The sequence below is a fragment of the Sarcophilus harrisii genome, chromosome 1, assembly GCF_902635505.1.
Source record: "Sarcophilus harrisii chromosome 1, mSarHar1.11, whole genome shotgun sequence".
NCBI classification, from domain to species: domain Eukaryota; kingdom Metazoa; phylum Chordata; class Mammalia; order Dasyuromorphia; family Dasyuridae; genus Sarcophilus; species Sarcophilus harrisii.
The window spans coordinates 90,509,519-90,535,841 of record NC_045426.1 but is presented as its reverse complement, the minus strand read 5'-3'; the positions used below and the strand labels follow the sequence as shown (position 1 = coordinate 90,535,841).

The following is a 26,323-nucleotide window of genomic DNA, read 5'->3' as shown; positions in this document are numbered from 1 at the left end:
GTCTTGTTTCCCATTACTTCCTTTCATGCACTCTCCATTCAAGCCAAACTGTTCTCCTGGCTGTTCCCTACTATCACATTGTAACTCATACATGATTTTTGTGCTGGTTCTCTCATATGCATGGCCTTTTTATTCTCAGTCTTAAAAACTTTTGCTTCCTTCAAGGCTTGCTATGGATTTTTCAAGACTTATCTCAATTACCACACCCATAGACAGCCTTTGCTAGTCCCCCTAAATCCATTTTTCAAATTATTTTTAAATTTATTATCTTTATATTTTTATATTGAAGTATAAAATTAACTATAAAATTATGTTCCCATATTAAAACTTGTTTTGTTATATCTTATATCAAAGTTTTATATATATATATATGTATATGTAAAAGTTATATATATATATGTTTATATATTTTATATTAGGGTAGCTAGGTGGCAAAGTGAATAGAGCACTGGATTTGGACTCAGGAAGAATCACTTTCCTGAGTTTCAAAACCAGCCTCAGATACTCACTAGCTGTATAACCTTAGGTAAGTCATATCCTGTTTGCCTCAGTTTTCTTATCTGTAAAAATGAGCTGGAAGAGGAAATGGCAAACCACTCCAGTATCTTTGCCAAGAAAACACCAAAATGGAGTCATGAAAAGTCAGGCAGTACTGATAAGTGACTAAATAACTAATTCTATTTTGTTTATATTAGATATTATATTGAACATTAAATATTATATTGACACATATGTTTAAATTTCACATCCCTCCTTTTATTTATTTATTTTGCTGAGGCAATTAGGATTAAAGGATTTGCTCAGTGTCACACAGCCAGTACGTGTCAGAGAAAGGACTTAAACCTATATTGTTTTGAGGCCAAAACTTGGCACAGGGCCTGGCATATAAGTAGGCTCTTAATAATTGTTTGTTGACTTGACTCGGTATTGTGCTGTTTTTCATTGTGATGTCATATTATTGATACTCTTGTCAATTTATTGTAGTATGACTATGCAAAAGAATCACAGCATTATACAATGTAGAGCTAGAAAGAAATAACTAAATGTGTGACCCTGGAAAGGCTACCTATTGGAAATTGTGTAATTTCCTTCCCTGGAAATTTTTTGGAATAAGCAATATTCTGGGATGTTTGGAGTATTCTTTCACCTAGAGACGGATGATAGATATAACATTCCACTCTAATTATGATTCTCCACAATGTAGAGAGAGTACATGAAAGATCTCCAGCATTTGAGGCGGCCCCCACTGTAGTGAACATAGGAGAGGATGTGGATGAGAATCATACCAAATGGGTATATATAAATAGGCTTAAGTCTTTGGGAGAAATACCCTCATTAGTGAGATCTCTAATTTATTGGTGTATTAGAGTGCATGCAAAGCTCTAAAGTAATATCTGAAAACCTTCAGCTTTGTCATTACATCCCTTAGTGGGGCTTTAAAAAATATCCCTTCATAACAAGTTTCAATTGCTAAGAAATCTATGGAATCTTCAAAAGAAAACAACTCTTAAGGATCATCAAATCCTACTCTCTCATTTTACATGAAAATTAAATTACAAAGAGGAAAAGGACAAGGCTACCCACCTAATGAAGGGGAAAGATGTGACTAAGACAGAGGGCAAGACTCAACCATGGCGTCATTCTCCTTCGTTTGTTATTCAGTCATGTCCAGCTCTTCGTGACCTCATTTGGAGTTTTCTTGTCCAAGTACTGGATATTGAGGATACAAAGATATTAGTTTATCAGTTCCTTCTCCAGCTCATTTGACAGATGGGGGAAATTGGGATAAGTGACTTGCCCAGCTCACCCAGCTAGCTCCTAAGTGTTTAAGGCTAGATTTGTATTCCAGGCCCAGAACTCTATTCATTGTGTCACCCACCTGCCCCAGTATCACTTTTCAGACTTTTTCAAATCCAGTCCTTATCTATCTCTCACTAGGACCTGGATTCTGCCCCTAGAACACTAATCTGATAGGCGAGTTTCTACCTTATTTTCCTGGAATCCATGTCATTTTCTGGCCATTTTTAAACCACCTGTCTTGGGTATTCCATCACCTCTTCCCATCCTACCCTTTTAAATCTCCTCTTCCTCCATTCCAATGTAAGTTCTTAGCACAGTGCCTCATAAAGAGTAAGCACTAATAAGTGTTTTTTTCATTCATTTGGAAGAGCTGTGCTTTCATTCACCTAAACCACATTACCAGCTCTACTTGTAAATTTACAAATGCTGGTCAATCTAAGAATCCATGATCTTAAAGACAACAGAATAATGTTTTTGTTGCTGTTTAATGGTTTTACTTCTGCCGGAATCTTCATGGCCCCATTTGAGCTTTCTTAGACAAGATACTGCTGTGATTGGCCATTTCCTTCTCCAGCTCATTTTACAGATGAGGAGCCTGAGGCAAACAGGATTAAGGATCCCACAGTTAATAAGTGTCTAAGACCAGACTTAAACTCAGGTCTTTCTAACTCCAGGCCTGATGCTCTTATGAGACCATTGTGCCACCAAGCTGCTCTTAAGAGAATAATAAAACACTTTATTGATGATAAGTCCTAGAAAATAGATTATAAGCCATTTGAGGGCAGGGGCTTCCATATAGCTTTGTATCTACTACATAGTACTTAGCACACACTCAGTGTTCAATAAAAATTCATCAGTTAGTTGAAAGCGCATTTATTGATTTCTCTGTACTATCTTTTCTAGGTTTTTAGGATGATAGAAGAACGCCCCACACATTCCATTACTGTTCGAGTCTCATATCTGGAAATCTATAATGAAACTCTGTTTGATCTCTTGTCTACGCTTCCCTATGTTGGCAACTCAGACACCCCAATGTCTATAGTAGAAAGCCCCCAAGGAATCTTTGTCAAGGGCCTGTCTGTGCATATGACTGGACGGGAGGAGGATGCTTTCAGTCTCCTTTTTGAGGTAAGGTCTAAATCTCTCACAGTTACTTCCTCATTCTAAGTTTTATGTGAGGGAACATTATGAAAATCATAGAATCATCAAATCTCAAGGTAGATAGGAACTCAGAGGTCGTCTAATTCACATATATTTAGTACACAAGCTAGTATATAAATAGAATTCCTCTTTGATCAACTGAAAGGGATTTAAATTTTTAGCCCTGTTTCCTACTATTTTGCCAGCTGCTATGTAGGAATTTTCTTAAGCTATGCTTCTTTTTGACTTTTTCTAACTTCAAGGATCCAAAGAAATCATCAGAGTGAGCATAATATCAACTAACACTAACTGCAGTCATTCCACATTTTTGTAGGTAGTCTTATGAGTTGTTTTGGCTGAAAACAAAATATATTCCTTGGTGGCCAAACTTTATGGTGATAAGCCTTTCCAGAATTAGGTTTGTCCTCAGATTATAGGCACATAGACTAGATAATGAGCACCATTCCAGTGTTCATTATAAAAAGCCTTTCTGGCTTAATAAAAAGCAGCACTATTGGCAATTTGCTGGCATAGTTTTGAAAAATCTAAGGTCAATTTCCAACAAATAGGCAATCTAAAAGATCCTAGCTGATCTCTTTTCTCTGGAGAACACTATCATATACAACAAAGTATCAACAAACCCAAAGATAGAACAATAAGCTGTGCCTTCACAGCTTTGCCCCAGGAAAGGGACCAGAGTCATTTTAACTTCCTGTCTGAAAACTTGACCAGATGAGGCTGGAAATCAAGGATTTAATTCTTAAAATATTAAGAATGATAGCAGCAGGGTGGAACTTGGCTCCAGCTCTGGGCCTGGCTCTGATCCCAAGTACAGATTATGGAAAGAGTGAGAGACTGGTCCAAGCTCAGTGTCCTAGCCAATGACTTCTGTAGGGAAGGTGGAACTAGGACCCAAAAACCCCATCCCAAAATGTAACAGGGCACGAGTTTACACTTTACAATGGGGGAAGGATCTAGCTCTATTCCAGACCTAAACTATTCCAATTCAATACTTTTTGGTTTAAGGGTTAAAATAAAAAGAGGTACTTGTAGATTATAAAAAACAATAAAAATTTTTATTAATAAGGCATTTAAAAAATTTAAAAGCATGCATGCTCAAATAAACCACTATTCCTCTTATCTGCATAATCATCATTGCAAACAGTCAAGAAGAAAAAAGAGGAAGACCTTATTCATTCTTATAAAGAGGCATATCAAGAGAAGAGTATATAGTTATAAAAATTACAGGAAATGGACATCTAAATACCATTCTTATCTGACCTGAGCAAGAGAAGATTGAGTTATAAGCAAGGATATAATATTAAAATTCATTATAATGGACAAATAGAGGGAAGATTTGAGATTTGTTGAGCTAAAATCACAAAACAAACTACATAGGGGTTAAAGAGATAAGACCTAATGATCTGGATTTGGTTTGGATCTAAAAAAGAATAACAAAGGAATAGACTGGGACCACTAAAATAATTATTAGTAGGATTGATTTTGTTATTTTTCATTCTTTGTGTCTCTCTTTTTTAAATAAAGGTGGAAGTAAGGTCAACAAGTGAACTCATTTTTAACATAAAATGTTTACTGTTTTTACATCACCTGTATTTCCCACTCTATTCCTTCTTCTTTTTGTTCCTCCAAGAAGAGTACTTATAATAAAAAATTTAAAAAGAGGAAGAAAAAATAATTTTGAAACACTAATCAACATATCCCCAAAATTTGAGATTATGTTTAGAATTTCACATTCATGACTCCTCACCTCTACAAATAAGTGGAAGAAAATGGAGAGAACATATTATGTAGTAGGATATTATGGAAGTTAAAGAAAATTCTAATAGTACTATGAATGGAATTAATTCACTCATAAAATAGAGAATGAAAGTAGAATTGTTTAGAAAACAATCAACTAATATGTTATTTACATGAAATTAAAATTTAGATTCACGCCAAGTTAAAATGAGTCTAAAACAGAATATATTAGGCATCAGATGACTCTATAAAAATCAAGGAAAGCGATCATAATCTCAGACAAAACAACATAAAAATAGATATAATTAAAAGAGATAATGGAGAAACTAAATTGTTTGTCCTGCACTGATTTGGTGCAGGACTCGGTGCTGTTTGGTAATTTCATATGCAATTCTGAATTGTTTCAAGTCACAGTTCCAGGGTAGAAGGAGGTACTTGTGGTCAGTCACAAGGGAGCAGGGGCCCTGAGTACAGCTCCAGAAGAGCATTATTGCTTGTGACAACAGGGGAGCAGGAGCTCTTCCTGGGAAAAGCTCAGAGTGATGACTTAGGGAACCAAAATGAAATTAGAGTTTCTGGTGGTCAGGAAGTTAAATGATAAGGTCTAGTAGGTTCAGGGTTCAGGGAACCAAATGGAGAGGTTTGGCTCCCCTGCAACCCCTTAGGATTTGATGCAAGGGTAAGGAGTTTTGGGGACTCCCTTCTGGTGGCACAGAGGTTCTCTGTAAAAGAATTTACAGACCCAAAAATCTAGATTGATAAAAGGGTTTATTATGGGGATTGGAAGTAAGATTAGAAAACCTGACAAGCATAAAGTCTGGTTAGGAAGTAGGTGAGGTTAAAGAGAAGATGATACTGGAAAGAGTATTCCAGTGGACAGAGGCTTCTTGAGATGCCAAGCATGGAGCTGACATGTTTGGAACCTCTGCAAAGAGAGGGTTTTAGTTTGGCTCTTTTTATAATAGGAGCTTTGGGTACAAGCTGAAGGGGGTTCATGGGTAGAGTCCCAAGTTGGCTCATAGCTGCGTTTCAGCTTGAGCTGGAATTTGAATTGAATTCAGTGAGTTTCAGGACTGAGCCCACCCCACCCAGATAACAAGGATGAAACTGTTTATTCTTTGGGGCAGGGTCCCTCACTGAGGCAGAGTTGAAGGAGATTTTCTCCTTTAAGGAGTTTCGGGGTCCCCTCTTCAAGAGCATAGACAAGAAGAGCAGTAAACTAATTACTTAATTACATTAAAATTAGAATTAAACAAATGGAATCTAATGACTTTATGAGAAATCAAGATACAATAAAGCAAAACCAAAAAAAAAGAGGAAAAAATAGAAAAAACGTAAAATATCTTCTTGGAAAAACAATTGACCTGGAAAATAAATCCAGGAAAGATAATTTTAAAAATATTGATCTACCTGAAAGTCACAATCAAAAAAAGACCCTTGCATCATCTTTCAAGAAATTATCAAGGAAAACCATCCTGAAATTCTAGAACTAGAGGGTAAAATAGAAATTGAAAGAATTGACCCATCACCTCCTGAAAGAGATCCCAAAATGAAAACTCTCAGCAATTTCCAGAACTCCCAGGTCAAGGAGAAAATATTGCAAGCATCCAGAAAGAAACAATTCAATTATGGTGGAGCCATAGTCAGAATAACACAAGATTTAGCAGCTTCTACATTAAAGGATGGAGGGCTTGGAATAGGATTGCAATTGACTCAAAGAGGAAATAACCTGCATATTGAATAGGGGAAATAGAAATCTATCTTACCCTGCAGGAAAATAAAAGAGGAATGGGATATGGGAAAGGGGGAGAGTTCACATCCTCTTATCCCCACCTCTGCTAACATGTTGAATGACAATTAGGATTCAAAAGGTGATAAAAGAGAGGGCACATTGGGGGAGGAAGTGGTCAGTACCAAAATACTTTTGAGGAGGGGCAGGGTGAAAAGAGAGAGAATAAATGGGGGAAATACAGTTAGCAATAGTAATTGCAAAAAGAATTTATCCAAAATAGGGACTTTAGAAAAAGAGAAGAACTCTGAATCTCCCCAAATTATTGGTTATATTAATAATCGTTTCTCTCCGAACTATTCCCCAGTTGATGGTAAAAAGATATGAACAGGCAGTTTTCAGACATAATCTAAAGTCATCTATAGTCATAAAAAATGCTTTAAATCACTACTGATTAGAGAACAACTTAACAGCTCTGAGGTATCACCTCACACCTATCAGATTGGCTAACATGACAGAAAAGGAAAATGAGGGGGTTTGGGAAAATAGGGACACTAATGCATTGTTGATAAGAATTGTGAATTGGTCCAACCACTCTGGAAAACAATTTAGAAGTACATTTTAAAGAGACTTTTAAAAAAGAAAAAGAATCTATGTACACAAAAAATATTTATAGCAGTTCTTTTTATGGAGGCAAAGCATTGGAAATTAATGGGATGTTGATCAATTGGGGAATAGCTGAATAAGTGATATATAATTGTGATAGAATACTATTGTGCTATAATAATTGACAAAAGTAATGATTTCTGAAAAACCTTTTAAAACCTATATGAACTAATGCAGAGTAAAGTGGGCAGAGCCACATAATAACAGCAATATTATAATGACAACCACTAGTAAAAGACTTAGCTTCCTGACCAAGGGATTTCCAAAGGACTCATGATGAAAAATACTATCCACCTCCAGAGAGAGAACTGATGAGTTCTAAGTACAAATTAAAATGTATCTTTTTTCTTTATTTGTTTTTGGGGTTTGGGGGGGGGAACATGGCTAATATGTTTTGCCTAATTTCACATGTATAATTGATATCATATTGCCTCTTTTCTCAATGAGTAGGGAAGGAACTAGGAGGGGAGTAGAAAGTTAGAAGTCAATTTTTCTTCAAAATATTAAAAACAATTTTTTAAAAAGAAAAAGACAATTGATCTTTAAATACATATAGCAAAAAAAAAAAAATTGAAGTTGAGTATTTTATTAAAACCTGTATCTAAAATCTAACCAAAAAGTTAGCAAGAAAGAAATTAATAACCTAAATAGAATTTAAGGAAAATTAGCTATGATAAAGCCTTGGTAAGGGATTCATACTATATATATATTTTTTTAGATTTGCATGTCATCTTCACAAAAACTATGTGTTAGGACATAAAAATTCATAAACAAATGCAGAAAAATAGAAGTGTTAAGCATGTTTTACTGACCATAATCAAAATTATAATCAAGAAAAAGTTGAAGAAACATTTCAAACTTAAATGGGCCTTCAATAATATCCTAAAAATGAATGAATCAGAGAACCCATAATAGAAAAATAATTCTATCAAAGAAAATTACAACATTGAGGCAACATACCTAAAGTTTTGGATTTCAAACAATTTAATCCTTATAAGAAAATGTATTTTGCTAAATATTTTCATCAACAAAATAAAGAAAAAAAAATCAGTGAATTGGGCATGCAGTTGACTAGAAATTATTAAATACCTACAATAAATTCCTGTACATGCAAATAAAAAAAATTTAAAGCAACAAATAAAAAATCTACAAAAACAGAAACTCTGAAAAACCAAAGAAGAAATCAACAAACTTAGAGGAAAAAAAATCACCTAATGAATGGATGAACAAAATTAAATTTTTAAGACTAGCACATTTTAATTAACTAATTTTTGTTAGTAAAGCTAGAAGTAAATGAACAAGATAAAAATGAAAAGAGTAAATTTACAACAGATGAAGGAAAATAAAATAATTTTTTAAAAAACATTTTACTTAAATACCAACAAAAAAGTTAAATGGGTTAACATTTTTTAAAATATGAAATACTCAGATTAACAGAACTAGAAAATAGAAATTTTAAACAACTTAATCTTGAAATCAGAAGTTGAATAAAGTAGAAGTGAATGTATAAAGAAGAGAGCAGAGGAAAATAACACATTTAGATGGACAACAGTGAATTACACAAAATCTTTAAAGAAGGATTAACTGTATCTTAACATATATCTTTTGCAACTATCGAGGAACAAAAGAGCATCTTACTAAATTCCTTTTATGACACAAATACAATCCTACTATTCAAATCCAGGAGAGGTAAAACAGAAAAAAAAGTAGATTCTATAATAAAAATGTGGGAAAAACTATAAAATATTAGCAAAAGCCTACAGCAACATATTCAAAAGTGTATTCCTTCTGTGACACAAATGCAATCCTACCATTCAAACCCAGAAGAGGTCAAACAGAAAAAGTAGATTCTATCTCTAATAAAAAATATGAGAAAAAATATCTAATAGAATGCTAGCAAAATCTTGTTACTGCAATATATTCAAAAGATTATTCATTATGAATGACACTCCATCTCGTACCTCTAACTCTAGGCATCTTCTCTGACTGTTGCCCATTCCTGGAAGGCTCTCCCTCTTCTCTGATTACTGATCACCCTGGTTTCCCAATTAAAACCCCACTTCTATAGAAAGTCTTCCCTTACTTTGCTCCATTCCCTCCCTTCTGTTATTTAGTTCTTGTTTATTCCATCTACATAGCTTTCTTTGTATATTTTTGACTGTCTTGTCTTTTCATGTATCCTCAGCACTTAACACAGTGCCTGTCACACAGAAGATGCTTAATGTTTATTAATTGATTGATTGATAAATATAAGACCATTGCAAAACAACAAAAATCATGTGATTATATCAATAGAGGCAGAAAAGCTTTAGAATATTTTAAAACACTAACATGAATCAATTAAAACGTAAAAATCAGGACTAAGTACATCTTCCCTTAATTTTGTAAATAGTATTTATTTTATTCTAAGACCTAATATCAATAATGGAGTAATACTGGAGGCATTTCCATTAAGAAAGTAAGGATGCCCATTATCGTTTTTATTTGATATAGTTCTAGAAATAACTAGCTATAATATTAAAAGAAAAGAAAAATTATTACTATTTGTAAATTATATGTTGATTTACATCACAAACCCCCAAGATTCAACTAAAATTATTTGAAATAATATCTTCAGTAAAGTAGCATGATATAAAGTTTACTCACAAAATAATCAAACTTTCTATCTATTACTATAAAAACCCAACAGGAAGAGATAGGGGTGGTGGAATCCATTCAAAATAATTTTTAAAGAATAATATAATGGAAGCTTTTAGAAAATTGATTGGTCTTTGAAAATATAATATCCTGCAAATCTCAGCCTAATCATCAATGAAAAAAGGTGGACATTCAATTAAAAAGAGACCTTTGAAGTATTCCTACAAATAAAACCAGACCTGAGCAACGCTCCTCAAACAACAGAAATACAAGAAAACTGAATCAATACAAAAATTAAGGAAGGTACATGTAATAAATAACTCTGGGGGGGGGGATTAGAAAAAGGAATATTTCTATTATATCAGTAATAAAAATGGGAACAAAAAAAGAACAATATAGATACCATTAAGAGATTCTTTGTAAAAAGTATACAGGAAGACAAAGATAAGAGAAATCAAAAAGAAAAAAGGAACAGTTGGAAAAACAAGTGTGAAACATTTTGAAAAAAATCTCATAACATCCTGCCTATGAATCAACTTTATAATGGGACTAATCTGCAGAATGGGAGGGCACATGAAAGCAGAGAGGGAGGGAAAAGATAGAGGGAAATGTGTAACTTGATCAAGTCACTGGTTAACAATGAAAGGAAAATAATTTCTATGGTCTAGAAAAATGGGTAAAATAGAAAAGGGAGGGATTGAAATGAAAAGAGTAAGGGGAATCTCAGTTTATTTGTGAAACAGAATCTCACTGAAGAACACTTCCATGGGGAAGAGAGAGATATTCTATAATGGTACATGGGGACCTTATAATGGATATAATCTGCAAGAGTTTGGTGCTTAAAGAAAAGTGTGGTGTTTCTCCAATATCAGTCTTAGGATAAGGGGAATCAAGAGTTTCTGGGGGCAACTGACATCCAGAAGAGTGGAAGAGCATGGGCCTAAAGAGAAGCATGTCAAATGGGAAAAGATGATCATGGGGAGGGAAACACAATCATGGACATGGGAAAATTCCTACCATAGGCTAATAGTTTTATCTTCTCTATTTCCTGAAGGATTGGTATTTCTAACTCTGAGGCACACAGAAAAAGGAGGTCAGGCAATAACAAGATCTTTAGAATAAGGAACTCAAAATAGGTAACCTAAAAACTTTAATTTCATGAGGAATACTAAGGAAGGAATAAATTAATATAAGGGCAATGAATAAAAGTACAATATATAGCAAGGGAAGAGATAATGAAGATGAGGAAAAAAATATTTTTTAGAAAATGCAAAGAAAATTAAATTTTAAAAATTACAAAAGAAAAGAGGTTTCATTTTTAAGTGAGAGGGGAAAAAAAGAGGAAATTAAATAGCCAGGTAAAAGGAAGGGAAAAAGAATTATTAAAGGAATTAATAAATTTAATTAAAGCACCAGAATTAGGGAAAGTGGAGGGATCTAGGATTGCACCCAAGGATAACATTTCACATAAAATTGAATATAATTCTCCAAAGAGAAAAAGATATTTGATGAAAGAGGATTTTTAAAGCATTCCTGAGGAAAAGATCAGAGCTGAGTAGGAAATCTGACATTCAAATAAAAGTCTCAAAAGAAATATAAAATGGTAAATATAAAAGATACATTATAAAGATCTTAATAAAGTCAAACTGTTTACAGTGATATCTTGGGAGATAATATAACTACACAGAACTTAGCATCATCAGGCATCATAAAGGGGTCTCACATGTGATTTCTATTATGTGTGGATAATCTTGAAGGGAAGAATGGAAGGAATGGAAGAATAGAAGGAATGGAAGAAGAATGGGGAAAAATATTTCACATTGATGGGATACATAGGAAGGGTTTATACAATTGTGGATGCAGAGTGGGAGGGAGTGGGCAAGCTTAAACTTATCTAAATTATTTTTTTTAATTGGGTCTAGGAAGGAAGAATAAACATAAACAATACATTTGGGTATAGATATTTTCCCCAATAGGAAAGTAGGAAAGAAAAGGGTTAAAAGAAAAGGAATGGGAGAAGGAGGATAGATTAGGAGAGACAGTAGTCAGCAGCCAAATATATTCTTAAAAGGAAACATACTGTTAGCATTTATAACCATGAATGTGAATGGGAATAAACTCAACCATAAAATGGGAGAGGACAGCAGAATGGATGAGAAGCCAGAACCCAACAATATGTTGTTTACAAATAATAGATTTTTTCTTACTCGTGTTTTTTTTAATAAAAATTTTAAAACATAGATTTTAAGGGGAGGAGGTGAAGGAAGGAGAAAAATCTTAAAAACAAGCTTTTGCAAGGGTGAGTATTGAAAACTATTTTTGCATGTATTTTGAAAAATAAAACCATCAAAAAAGCCAAAAATTGCTATTCTCATTACATATATTTTGTAAAAACTAAAAACAGAACAAATGATAGACTTTAAACAGAGAAAATATACATAGAATTAAAATAAAGGGTTGGAGCAGAATCTATCATACTTTAACTGAAATAAAGGCATAATCTCCAACAAAGAAAAAAGCAAAAATAGACCTAAGAGACAAATAAGGAGATTGTTTTGTTAAAAAGTAATATAGACAATCAACACTAACCATATATGCACAAAACAATAGAACATCTAAATTTTTTAAAGGAAAAGTTAAAAGGGGAAAATAGTCAAAGAACATTAATTTACTCCTCCCAAACTTAAATAAACTTAGTCATAAAATAGGAAATAAGAAGCTGAATGGAATTTTAGAAAAGTTAGCTCTGATAGAACTCTGGAGACTATTGATTGGAAATAGAAAGGAGTATACTTATTTCCCTGCTGTGCATGACATTTAAAAAATTGATTTTGAATTTGGATACTCAAAAAAATCAGAAAAGGGGAAATATTTACACATTTTCTAACTACAATGAAGTAAAAAAAACAATGCCTTTGAGGCATAATTTAAAATTAATAGTAAACTAAACTTAATCTTAAGGAATAGATGGGTGAAAGCACAATTCTTAGAATTAATATTTTGCTGAACTATATACCAGTAAAACTTAAATGGATAAATGTTTACAAAATATGAATTGTCTGGATTAACAGAAATGAGAATTGGAACAGGAAATAAAATACTCTTATCTTAGAAAAAGAAATTGATGCCTAAATGGCACTCCCTGAGGAGGAAAAATGACCAGATGGATTTACAAGAAAAATTTGCCAAATATTTAAAGAATAATTCATTCCAATATTACATAAACTGGAAAAAATAGGCAAAGGAGTCCTCACAAATAAGGTCTTGGCACTTAAACTAGAGGAATATTAAAATGGAGAAAGAAAATTTTCGACCAATTTTTACTAATGAATATTGATGCAAAATTTTGAAATAAAATAGTAGCAAAGAGATTGAAGCAATGTATTACAAAGATCATGCCTATGATCAGCCTGGATTTATACTAAGAATACAGAACTCGTTCAATATTAGGAAAACTATAATTTACAACATTAACAAAAAATTATTTCAATACATATAGAAAAGGCTTTTGACAAAATACAACACATTTCTATTTAAAAAATCACAATAGAAAATATGGAATAAATGGAGCTTTCTTTTAAATTATTAGTAGTATCTATTTAAAACGTAATGAGAATAAGGTAGAAGAAGCCTTTCCAGTAAGATTAGAGGTGAATCCGAATGTCCATTATCACCATTACTATTCAATATTGTCCTGGAAATGCTAGCTAGAGAAGACAAACAGGCAATTAGGAAATAAAACTCAATTTTTACAAATGGTTTCCTTAGAAAAGCTTAGAGAGTCAACTAAAAAACTAATAACTTCAGCAAAGTTGAAGCATATAAAAGAATCTCATGCAAATCATCAGCATTTCTGTATATCACCAACAAAACCTAGAAGGAAGACAGAAAAATTCAGTTTAAAATTACTATAGACAGGATAAAATACTTGGAATTCTAACTGCCAAGACACACTTGGGAATTATATAAAAACAATTACAAAACACTCCACACAAAGACTTAAAAAATAAATGTTGAGAAATATTCATTGCTATTGGGTAGGCCAAACCAAAATAAAACTTTCAATACTATCTACATTGATTTGCTTAATTCAGTTCAGCTTTGCAGAGCTAGAAAAATAAAATTCATCTGTAGGAACAAAAGGTTAATATCAGAGGAATCAATAGAAAAGCAATGGGAAGGAAGACTAGCAATATTGGATCTCAAGCTATGCTAAAAATCATAACCATCAAAACAATCTGGTGCTAGGTAAGAAATAGGTTGGTTAATGAAACATTTTACATATACAATGCACAGAAGCAAATGAAAACAGTTAAACCCAAATATTCCAAGTATATGGTGGTAATTCACTACTTCATAAAAAAATATTGGGGAAGCTGGGATATGGTCTCACCGAAACTAAATATATGCCAATATCTCACACCATATACTAAATATATGCTCAAAAAGGAAGGGCACATGACTTACCCATAAAAAGGTGATAGCATAAGCAAACTCGTGAACTATGGAAGAAACTACCTGTCAGACCTATGAATGGGGAAAGAATTCATTACTAAATAAGTAGATATATGACAGGTAAGTGTAATGTTTTGATTTCATAATTTTAAACTTTTTACACAAAACTGATTCAGCTAAAATTAGGGAGAAAAGCTTGAAACTGGCCATCACTGCATTTTGTTTCTCTCTTAATGGTATTTCTAAAATATGTGAAGAGCTGGGTCAAATTTTCAAGAATAAGTCATTCTCTAATTGGTAAATGGTCAAAGAATATGAATAGTCTTCAAGAGAAAAAATCAAAGCTGTACAACCTCACTCTTGTCAGATTGACTCAGATAACAACAACAAAAAAATGATAAATGCTGGAGGGAAAGTGGGAAAATAGGTATATTGATGCACTTAGTGTTAGTGGACCTGTGAACTAGTCTTAAACTATTCTGAAATCATTTAAAACTTTGTTTTAAACTTTTGATTCATATCCTTTAAATTAGAGCTATAGCTACTAATCTTTACCACAAAGTTTAAAGAAAGAAAATAACCCACATGTACAAAAATATAGTAGCTTTTTTTGTGGTAGCAGCTGAGGAAATGTCCAACTGAGAAAACACTGAAGTTATGGTGTATGAATGTAGTGAAATACTAGTTTGCTATAAGAAATGATGAAAAAAGGTGATTTCAGAAACACCTAGGATGATTTGGATGAACTGTTGCAAGGCAAAGTGAACAGAATCAGAACAATTTATACATCAATAATATTGAAAAGATATTCAACTTTTTTATTATAATAACTTTTTATTGACAGAACCCATGCCAGGGTAACTTTTTTACATCATCCCTTGCACTCACTACTGTTACGATTTTTCCCTTCTCTCCCTCCACCTCCTCCCCTAGATGGCAAGCAGTCCTATATATGTTGAATATGTCACAGTATATCCTAGATACAATATATGTGTGCAGAACCAAACAGTTGTCTTGTTGTGTGCACAGGGAGAATTGGATTCAGAAGGTAAAAATAACCTGGGAAGAAAAACAAAAATGCAAGCAGTTTACATTCTTTTCCTGGTGTTCTTTCTTTGGGTGTAGCTGAAGATATTCAACTTTGAAAGACTTAGGAACTTTGATTAGTACAATGATACACCACGGTTCCAAAGGATTCGTTATATAGAGAATTAATGCAAACTGTACAGACCATGCAAATTATTATTTTAATTTTAATAGCCTTTTATTTACAGGTTATATGTATGGGTAACTTTACGGCATTGACAATTGCCAAACCTCTTGTTCCAATTTTTCCCCTCCTTCCCTCCATCCCCTCCCCCAGATGGCAAGATGACCAGTAGATGTTAAATATATTAAAGTATAAATTAGATACACAATAAGTATACATGACCAAACCGTTGTTTTGCTGTACAAAAAGAATCTGACTCTGCTGATTCTTTTTGTACAGCAAAATAACGGTTTGGTCATGTATACTTATTGTGTATCTAATTTATATTTTAATATGTTTAACATCTAATGGTCATCCTGCCATCTGGGGGAGGGGGTGGGGGTAAGAGGTGAAAAATTGGAACAAGAGGTTTGGCAATTGTTAATGCCGTAAAGTTACCCATGCATATAACCTGTAAATAAAAGGCTATTAAAAAAAAAAAAAAAAGAATCTGACTCTGAAATATTGTACAATTAGCCTGTGAAGGAAATCCAAAATGCAGGCAGGCATAGGGATTGGGAATTCAATGTAATGGTTTTTAGTCATCTCCCAGAGTTCTTTTGCTGGGCGTAGCTGGTTCAGTTCATTACTGCCCCATTGGAACTGATTTGGTTGATCTCATTGCTGAGGATGGCCAGGTCCATCAGAATTGGTCATCATACAGTATTGTTGTTAAAAGTATATAATGATCTCCTGGTCCTCCTCGTTTCACTCAGCATCAGTTCATAAAAGTCTCTCCAGGCCTTTCTGAAATCATCCTGTTGGTCATTTCTTACCGAGCAATAATATTCCATAATATTCATATACCACAATTTATTCAGCTATTCTCCAATTGATGGGCATCCACTCAGTTTCCAGTTTCTGGCCACTACAAAGAGGGCTGCCACAAACATTTGTGCATGTACAGATTCCTTTCCCCTCTTTATGATCTCTTATCTTATTAAGTTATCTTATGATAACTTTTTGAGCATAGTTCCAGACCATGCAAATTAAAACATATTTTCTTCTATTTTTCTTGCAATTAAAAAAAAAACATGACTAATGTGGACTTTTTTTTTCTTTTTTTTTTTGCAATACTACACATATTTGTAACAAGGTCGATTTTTTTTTTTCCTCCTCAACAGGATGCTGAAGGGAAAGAATTTGGAACTGAAAATAGTTTTGTTTTTTTTTAAAGAGAAACTATATTATGTTTAAGGAGATATGACAACACAGTAATCAATTCAGAGAATATTAACAATAGAAACCCAAAATGAGACTTAACAAATTCCTAAAAATTGAGTGGGTTAAAGAATAAATCATAGAAATGTGTAAAAAAATTATAATGATGAATCAACATACTTGAATTTCTGTATGCAGGTAAAGCAATGCTTGGGGAAATTATATCCATATTGACATATATTTACAAAATAGAAAAGGACAGGATTCATAAATTGAAATGAAAATGATTTTTTAAAACTAGAAAGTAAAAAAAAATTATCCTAAAATAAGGACCAAAAGAAGATATAAAAATAAAACTATAGAGTATCCTTTGGAAAGACTAATAAAATTGATAAACTGTTAGCCAGATAGAAAAAAAAAAAGTGAGAAAACCAAATTGTCCCCAAAACAAACGACTAAGATAAAATTATAATAAGTTATCAGAACTATGCATGGTTATATACTACTGAAACTGAGAACACAAAGGAAATAAAATACTTCAAAAATAATATGATATAAAACAGAAAATCAAATAGTCTCTAAATAGTTTAATTAAAAAAATAGAACTGGATGAAATGAAACCTGGTCCTGATACTTTCAGAATAAGTCAACCAATTTTTAAAGGGCAATTAGTAATAATTGCTGAGAAACAGATTTATATCATGGTTGCAAAGAAGACTCAACATTAGGAAAGAAATCAACATAATTAATTATATTAAAAACAAAAACATCCAAACTACATGATTATGTCGATATGTAGAAAAATCCTTTAAAATAACACTCATTAAAAAAAAAATCTATAGAACTTTATAGATAAAAAATTTTTTAAATCATAAAAAGCATATATAAGAGATACCATATACAATAAAGATATATATCAGAAGCTATCCCAAATAAATACAAGAATAAAACAAAGATGTCCATTCTCCCCATAATTTTTTATGTAATTCTGGAAATGTAAATAATAGTGATTAGAAAACTGAAATTAAAAAAATAAAGTCTAAAAGATAGATAGAGACAAAACTCCCAATTTTCTCATAGCTTACTTAGAAAATCCTAGAGAATTCAGACATATTAAAACAATTGTTTTGGCAAAGTTTCAGGCTACAAAATAACAGTATTTTTATATAACAAAATCTAGAAGATAAGAGATAAATCTTATTCTAAATAGCTATAAAATGCATAAAATATTTGGGGATCTATCCACTAATGCTCACAAAATATTAGATTCAATTTAAAAGTGTTCCTTAAAAGTTTTTTTTAAAAGTTGATGTGCTCATGACTGGATCATGTCAATGTATTAAAAATAACACTACTAAAGTCAATTTACAGTTTTAGCATTGTAATATTCATATCAAAGGGATACTTTACAGGATGATAAAATGAAAGAAGTTCATATTGAAAAATAAAAGGTCTAGACTATCAAGTGAAATAATGAAGAGGTAGGGATAAAGGAGGAACAGCATGTCTATACCTACAAGTATATAAATAGAAAATAAATTACTTAGAAAAGAACTTCCTATTTGATTTATTAATGGCTGGAAAAGCTGGAGAATAGTCTGATGAAAACTAAGTGTAGATCAATATCTTTGCCATATTCTAATACATTCTAAATGGTTACATCATCTTGATATTAAAAGATTATACCATTAAAAAGAAGAGAAGCAGATTTTATACCTTTCACAGCTATGTGTATGATATGTGCATCTAGGTTGTGATTAATATAAATTCAAATAATGCAAACTTAGTGCAAATTATAAAATACATGTTGCATTTAATGCAAGCCAAAATTCAGTAAATGTGGCATGTGATTTAGGTGACTGTTTTTAACACATTACTATGTTGTCAATTTGTGTCTATCATTTTGTGAAGATATGATATGCTGCTAGCACACTATATTATCAAGTTATATTCATTTTTTAAAGAGCTCTTAACAAAATGGATAAAAAGAAAAATACTTCAGATGGAAATATTGCCAACACAATAAATGAGATGCTTGTTATTACATTAGGACAAAAATTTGATGTAATTGAGTAGCATGAACTATATATAGCTCATAGTAACCAAAAAAAAGGAAACGATGTTAGAATGCCTTAATCTATGGTTTGAAATATAATTTTAAAAAAGACAGAGTTGTATCAGTCTTTTGTGTTTTGTGAACATTTGACAAGGAATAGAAGTATTGCAATGATAGAAATGAATCATCGTTTAGTTATATGGATTCAAGATTGCAATTTTTAAAAATGCATTCCTGTTAGTTCAAGTAAGAATTGGTTGGTTCAATCCCTATAAAAATAAATTCAGTTGCATAGTGTTAAAGTTACTAGAGAGACAGCCAATGTAGATGAAGATACAGCAGCTAAATGTCTTGATGTTTTAAATAAAATAATAGAATAAAGTAGGTAGCTATGTGATCAACAAAATTTTAATATGGATTAAACAGGCTTATTTTGAAAAGGAATACTTTCTAGAATTTTCGTTTCTAAGAAAAAAATATTACATAAAATTAAAATTTGATGTAATTAATTGAGTAGTATGAACTATATATAGCTCATAGTAACCAAAAAAAGGACATTAGAATTAAAAAAGACACTTGCTGGAAGATAATGCAGAAAGTAATTTAAATTAAAATGAATGTATATCAGTCTCAAAATCCTCACACTTTGAAAACCACAACCATTGAATGTTTCTAGTTCTTTAGCAGTGAAGTAAGAAAGCATGGGTGATTCAAGCTGTTTTTAAAGATTGATTTTCAGTCATTTTAGTCCTGTTGGAAAAATAAGGCAAGGACAACAATGTCATGTTTCGATCCTTACTAATCTTAGATGATGTCCCAGGTCATCCAACTATTCTTGGTTCATTGTGAGAAAATGTGAACATAAAAATTCATTAACAAGTTTTCTATATCTACTAGTTGTATGAAGATTTAAAGAAGACAGTAGTTTAATTTACAATGCTAAAATAATTTAAATTACAATAACTGTTTTTGTCATATTGTTGTAAACTAATCTTTAGGTGTGATATTCAGTAATTATTTTTAACTTTTAAAAAACTTTGTTTTCTACTTTGTAATAAGCCTGAACCAGAAATAATTTTTTTAATCTTTTGCTGTTTTATTGTTAACAAATAAACTAATTAAAATTTTTTTTCATCACATATTTCAATTAGCCTGAAACCAATGGTCATATTTTATATGCATTTAGAATTTTCCTTAGTATGAATTTGTATGACTACTTCACAGGATTCATTACTTGTACTAATTGAGAACTAACTTTTATCACCTGATGCTGAAAAGTTTCTGCACAAACATAATTAATGCACCTGTGATAAGAAGGGACACGTAAAAAGAGGGGAAACTCTTTATATCAAATTTCTCTAATAAGGTATGGCATTCAAAAAACATTTAATTTACACACACACACACACACACCACAGATGCCTTTCCCTGATATGCAGTCAAAGAATATTAATAAGTAATTCTCAAAACAACAGTAAACTATTAAAAATTGTATGAAAAATATCTAAAGCACTAATAGTAAGAGAAATGCAGATCAAATCACCCTTTTTTGGTAAAGTTTCACCTTATACTCTTAAAATTGGCAAAGATGATAAAGTATAGGACTAGTCAATGTTAGAGGGAAATATGTGGGAAGATAGGAACATTGTTTGAGTTTTGTTTGAGCTGTAAATCAATGAAATAATTTTGGTAAACAATTTGGAATTATACAGGTAAAATGATGAAAAATGTCCATATCCTTTTACCTAGACATTCCACAATTAGGCTTATATCCCAAAGAGTCTTATCAGTGAAGAAAAAGTACTCCCATTTATAGTAGCATTTTTTTATGATAACAAAAAAAATTGAAAAAGTGGATTGTGGAACATCTAAACAAATTACATAGTAATGTAATAGAATATTATGAATATGATACACTATAATACATATAAATACAATATATGTAATACAATAAAATATGAAAGATTAACATGAAGTATGCAGAATGAAGTAAGCAGAGTCAAGAACACAATATATACATTGACTACAATAATATAAATGAAAAGAATGATCATAAAATAATCAAAAGTGAGTGCTGCAAAATTACAAAAAATAAGCATGGCTTTTTGAAGTGATATGAGAACCTCCCCTCCTGCTCATACCCCAAGACTTTGTAGAGATAGGAAATTCTTGAGTATTATATATTGTGCATATTTTCAGACTTTCTTGCTTTATTGATCAATTTTCTTTTCTTTTTCTTTAAAATATTATTTGTAATATGATATGACTCTCTGAGAAAGGGGAAAATCCTGGGAGAAATTTTGGTGATATAAAAAAAAAAAATCAAGAAAAATTTAAACAAGAGAGATGATTATAGAAGATGAAAAATATGTAGAACAAAATCAATGCAGTTATAATTAAAGAAGAAACAGCTAATTGGGAAAATTTTTATTATAAAATCAGATTTACTATCAGATCAGATTTCCAAGATATAAAGGTAATGCAAATGTGATGTTAAGAACCATTCCTCAGTCAATAACTGAAAATACAGTTTTCAAAAGAAGAAATAAGTTATCAACAATCATATGAAAGAATGCTTCAAATCATTAATAAGAAAAATTCAAGTTAAAATAATTCTGGAATTTTAGCTCATACTCATCAGTTTGACAAAAATAACAATAAAGGAAGATAGTCATTTTTGAAGGGCTTTTTGAAGAACAGGACTGTGCAAGCCTAGAGAACTCAGTTCTCCTCTCAGGGTGGATGTAGCATACTTATCAACTCTCATTTTGGGAAATTGCTTTCCTTTCAAAATTTGATAAACTTCATCCCAGAGGAAAGGTTTGGTGTGGGGGGGTAGGGTTGTGTGGGAGAGGCTGTCAAAGAGAATAGTTGCCTATTTCAATTCTTTTCACTTTCCTTTGTAACTATACCAACTTGTGCCTACTAGGTATATCTTCATGGGAATTGTTCTTTCTTTAAAAAAAAATAATAAAGTATTAAAACAACTTGATAAATTCTTGGTTCCATTAAATGTATGGTTCTAAACCCCCAGCCAAGGTTACACAGCAAAAATCCAAATTAAGTTTTAGAAACTTTAGAAACTTAAGTTTAGAAAATTTAAGTTTAGAAAGTTTAGAAAAATTAAGTTTAGAAAAGTTTAGAAACCCAAAATATCACTTTAAAAATAACAGTTCTGTAACTTGATAGCTCTTTCTCTAGCTAAAAAGAGGAAAAGGTAGAAATAGATAACTTTGTTCACCTCAACTCAGATTATAATCTGTTGGGATGGGTAGAAATAGGAAATAGATGAAGGTAAATAAGAATGATTAAATCTGTGGTAAAAACAGGGAGGAGCTCATGACTGAAATTTTTAGTAACTTTTATCCTCCAAATTTGTAAAAAGCACTGGGGCAGGAAAAGGTATGCGTGAAGGATATTCCTGAAGAGCCAAGTAGAAGTTTGCAAAATTTATCGGTATAAATCGTGACATAGTTCTATGACATTAATAGTTGAAATATGAACTGAATGTTATTATTTATTATTCTAAAATGTTTTTCCTTTATTTTCAGGGAGAGACTAATAGGATAATAGCCTCTCACACAATGAACAAAAATTCATCTAGATCTCATTGCATTTTTACCATATATATTGAGGTATGCAATATCACTCCACCTCTCAAAAGATGGAGACAATTGACCACTTCATACAATTAATCAACCTATTATATATACTGTTTCTGATGTTTAATTTCTGTTTAATTATTCCCCAGGCTCATTCAAGAAGTTTATCTGATGAGAAGTACGTAACTTCTAAAATTAATTTGGTGGATTTGGCAGGTTCTGAGAGAGTGGGGAAGACTGGGGTAAGTAGCTAGGAGAAAATGTTAGTTCATTTAACAAACATTTATTTATTACCTACTAGGAGCAAAGTATTCTACAAATGGTTCTCCTCAAGAATTTATAACGCAGTAATAATAGACTGCATAAATTGTGAATACAAAATATAATTTGACATAACCATAAAAGGTTCACATGAAATACTATGAAAGTTTAGAGGAAATCACTTCCAACTAGGGAAATCAGAGAAAGCTTAGGAGAGGGCTTGGCTTTTGAGATATCTCTTGAAAAATAGTAAGTCTTCATTGAATCAATGGTAGGGGAGTCAAAGAACAGAGCAAGGTGATTCTTGATTTGCCATCTCTCCTAGTTTCAGAGTACTATCTGACATTGTGATGATTCTATCAGTGCATAACAAACAATACTAGAAAATATAAACATATGTTGAACTATACAGCATGAGCTATAAATTTTGGAGAAGGATGTGATGTAAGCTGAAGATGGGTTGTATCCTTGTCACCTAGAAAAGAAATGGGACTGCCATAAAAGTAATTAAAAACAACCACCAGATCCTGAAGAAAAGCCTTTCTGGGGAAAAAAGGCATGGTCCAAGCTGTGGTCTGGTCTTAAGCCAAAGGCCACTTTGAGCCAGGACAGGTTTCACTGAAAAGATCAAATCCGTAGGTAAGGTAGGAGGCAGAAAAAAAACCCAAACAAACCTATAATTGGAAAAGTTAGCAGAGAGAGCTAAAACAGGTTATGGAGGGGAGTGATTGATGCCAGTAAAACATTGGCTACACTGGTGTAGCTGAGGGCAATGGGCTGCTATCCTTGCCACACCCACTCCTACTTTCTACATTGGTGGGAATAGAGGGGCACTGGAATTGGGCCTTGAAATAAATTCAAAAGTTCAATATACAGAACTACTGTGGAAGAAAGAAGGCATTCCAAGTATGAAGGATGGTATCTGCAGACAAAAGAGCCCACTAATTATTAGGTCACTAAATGAAATCAGAGCGATATTTAGCAAAAGTGAAGGGTAGGTTGAAGATACTATATAATTGGTTAAGGTTTGAAGGATCAGGCAAGTTTCAGTGACCATGAACAAGAAAGAAATCAAGTATCTAGATAGATAGATCAATTAAATCAAGATGATATTAAAATATAAATCATGATGTAAAAATGTGAAACTGAATTGAGGTGAAATTCTGTTGAGCTTTTATGTGTTTATATTCAAATATATTTGGACAAAAGAAGTTATTGCTTTCAGTAAATATGGGGGCCTTGGCTCTCAAGTTGAGTCAAAAAGTAGCAGATTGAGATTATCTAATCCAACCAGTTCTTGAGAAGGATTGCCCTCTATATAATACCCTCATCATAAACTTGAGTTTGAAGGTCTCCACTGATGGGAAACCAGCCCATCATTTCTGAGCACTCTACTTATTGAATAACTTGGTCTGTTTTCTCATATAAAGTAATAATCCAGTCCCCAACACCTGACTACTGCATCTCGTTCTACCCTCTGGGACAAATGGAATCAGTCCATATCTTTCTTCCACTTATTAATCCTTAAAATACTTGAGGCCTACTATCATTTTTCTTGTTCACTTCTTCCTCACCAAGTTTTCTCTTCTCTAAGCAAAACATCTCTAATTCCTTCATTGATCCACATACGGTTTGTCTCCACTCTTCTAATCACTCTTCTGGATATGCTCCAGTTTGTGGATAGTATTTCTAAAATGCACCCTAACTAAATATAGTTATGCTACAGATGTGGTCCAATTAGGAAATAATAAAATGGACTTTTTATTCTGGGCACTGAGCCTCTATTGATTAGACTTAATATTCCATTAGGGTTGGGCTTTTTTTTTTTTTTTGCTGCCATTGGTTCACTTGAAGCCTCAGATATTTTTCACACAAAGTGTTGTCTACCCACATTTCCCCCATCCTATATTTATGCCATTTATTTTTTGAAAATAAATATAGGACCTTATCCCTTTTACCTTTCCTCCTTATAGTAACCAATTAATCATACCTCTTGACCCAGAGCTTCCATTGCCAGAACACTCTTCCAAAACCATCCTCTAAAAAAAAAAAAAAAGAACCTCCTACTTGTACAAAAATATTCACTTTTTATTTTTAAGACAAAAAAGGAGGAAATAACCTAGATGTCCAATAACTGGGAAATAGATGAATAAATTGTTATATTAAGTTAATGGAATAATACTGGCAGCTAGGTGGTGCAGTGGATAGGGCAATAGGCCTAGAGTCGGAAAAATTCCTCTTTGTGAGTTCAGATCTGACCTCAGACACTTATTAGCTATGTGTGACCCTGGGCAAGTCACTTACTTTTGTTTGGCTCAGTTTTCTTATCTGTAAAATGAGATGGAGAATGAAATGGCCAATCACTCCACTATTTCTGCCAAAAAAAAAAAAAAATCAAGTAGGGTGAAAAGAGTTAGTTGCAACTGAAAACGACTGAACAACATAGTGCCATAAAAACACAATAATATAAAACATACCAGAAAATGTAAAAAAATCTGTATGAGGTGGTTGAATAAAATCTGTAGAGTCCAAATAATATCTACATTGATCAGAAAAGAAAGAAAAAATACAGGTTTTTAGTGGCACTGCTTGAACCTGGCCTCAAGGGGGACACAAAACAAAGGAATCTTAGTTGTTTTTTGCTGATTCTGACTTGTTAAAGGATACTGGATTTGTGTGTGATTCTCTACCACCACCACCACCCCCACCCCCACCCCCCACCTCTTTTATGTTTGTATATTTTATTGATGGTTAAAGTTTATAATACATTAAAATAATCCTATGAGAGCAGCTGATTGAATGATTTGAGACCTTGCAGACAGGCTCTGGAATCAGTTGTGAGAGATGTGTATTTGTATGTAGGGTTTTAATGACAGTGTATAACCTGGAATGCCCAGTGCACAAGTCAGAATGAAGAAAGAAGACCAAAGCAAATGGCTATAATCTTACAAACTCATAATGTTCAAATATTTCTAGACTTAATTTCTCCATGTAGGAATTGATCTAGGTTATGAAGTGAGCCTGTCTGATCATTTGCTTAATTTTTTTCTCAAAATTTTAACCAATTGGTTCATATCTATTGAAATAGAAGGACAATCATAATTGTGAGAATATTTTGAGATCATACTATAGGAAGATCAATGGAAGGAACTGAGAAAGTTTTAGCACAGAGAAAAGAAGGTTATGGGATGTTATATAGAAGGAAGGGTTGGGCTTCTTGGTTCCAGTAAAAAGAACTGGAACAAATGGAATATGGAGAAAGGTAGATTTCATCAACAGAAAAAGTATCTTAATAACATTAATTTTTATTTATTGATTGAAAATGGAATTAAGAGGTAGAGAGTAACCCATCCTTGGAATCTCTTTAAGGATGAAAACGACCACTTGTTAAGGATATTGTAGAGACCTTCAAACTCAACCAAACTTAAGAGTTTAGGTCAAGCTGACATTCCACAACTGCATAACATTACCAGCTTCAAATGAATTTTCTTAGGCTTCTAGAACCATGTGTGAAGTTGAGAATAAAAATTATGAAAAAGATCTCTTTTTTGGAGTGGAAACTCTTTTAGGCCCCAGGAAGAAAAGTAGAACTGAAGAGTCTTAAGGGTTTCTTTTCTAGAGGAGTTAGATTAATATAAGACATTCTGAAAGTTTGCATTTTCTCCCTTTAAAAAGCCTGGTACAGTAAAGTGAACTCAGGTTTTAATTTAATTCTTTCAGCAAGAAATTAATGGATTCTACTATGTGCCCAAGTTTAATAGGCACTGATATATAAAATATGAGATACAATATCTATCCTTAAGGAGTTT

The 26,323-nt window shown here is 32.4% G+C and overlaps 1 protein-coding gene across 5 annotated transcripts in view; it reads left to right on the top strand.

The window, feature by feature from the left end:
• KIF9 (kinesin family member 9) overlaps nt 1-26,323 on the top strand; it is a 66,967-nt gene that overhangs the window by 12,628 nt on the left and 28,016 nt on the right. For all 5 annotated transcript variants that reach the window (XM_031960646.1, XM_012543425.3, XM_031960654.1 and 2 more), the window contains 3 exons: nt 2,704-2,928; nt 22,203-22,286; nt 22,403-22,495. In XM_031960646.1, the coding sequence (XP_031816506.1) occupies nt 2,704-2,928; nt 22,203-22,286; nt 22,403-22,495 (402 nt within the window). The remainder of the gene's footprint in view (nt 1-2,703; nt 2,929-22,202; nt 22,287-22,402; nt 22,496-26,323) is intronic.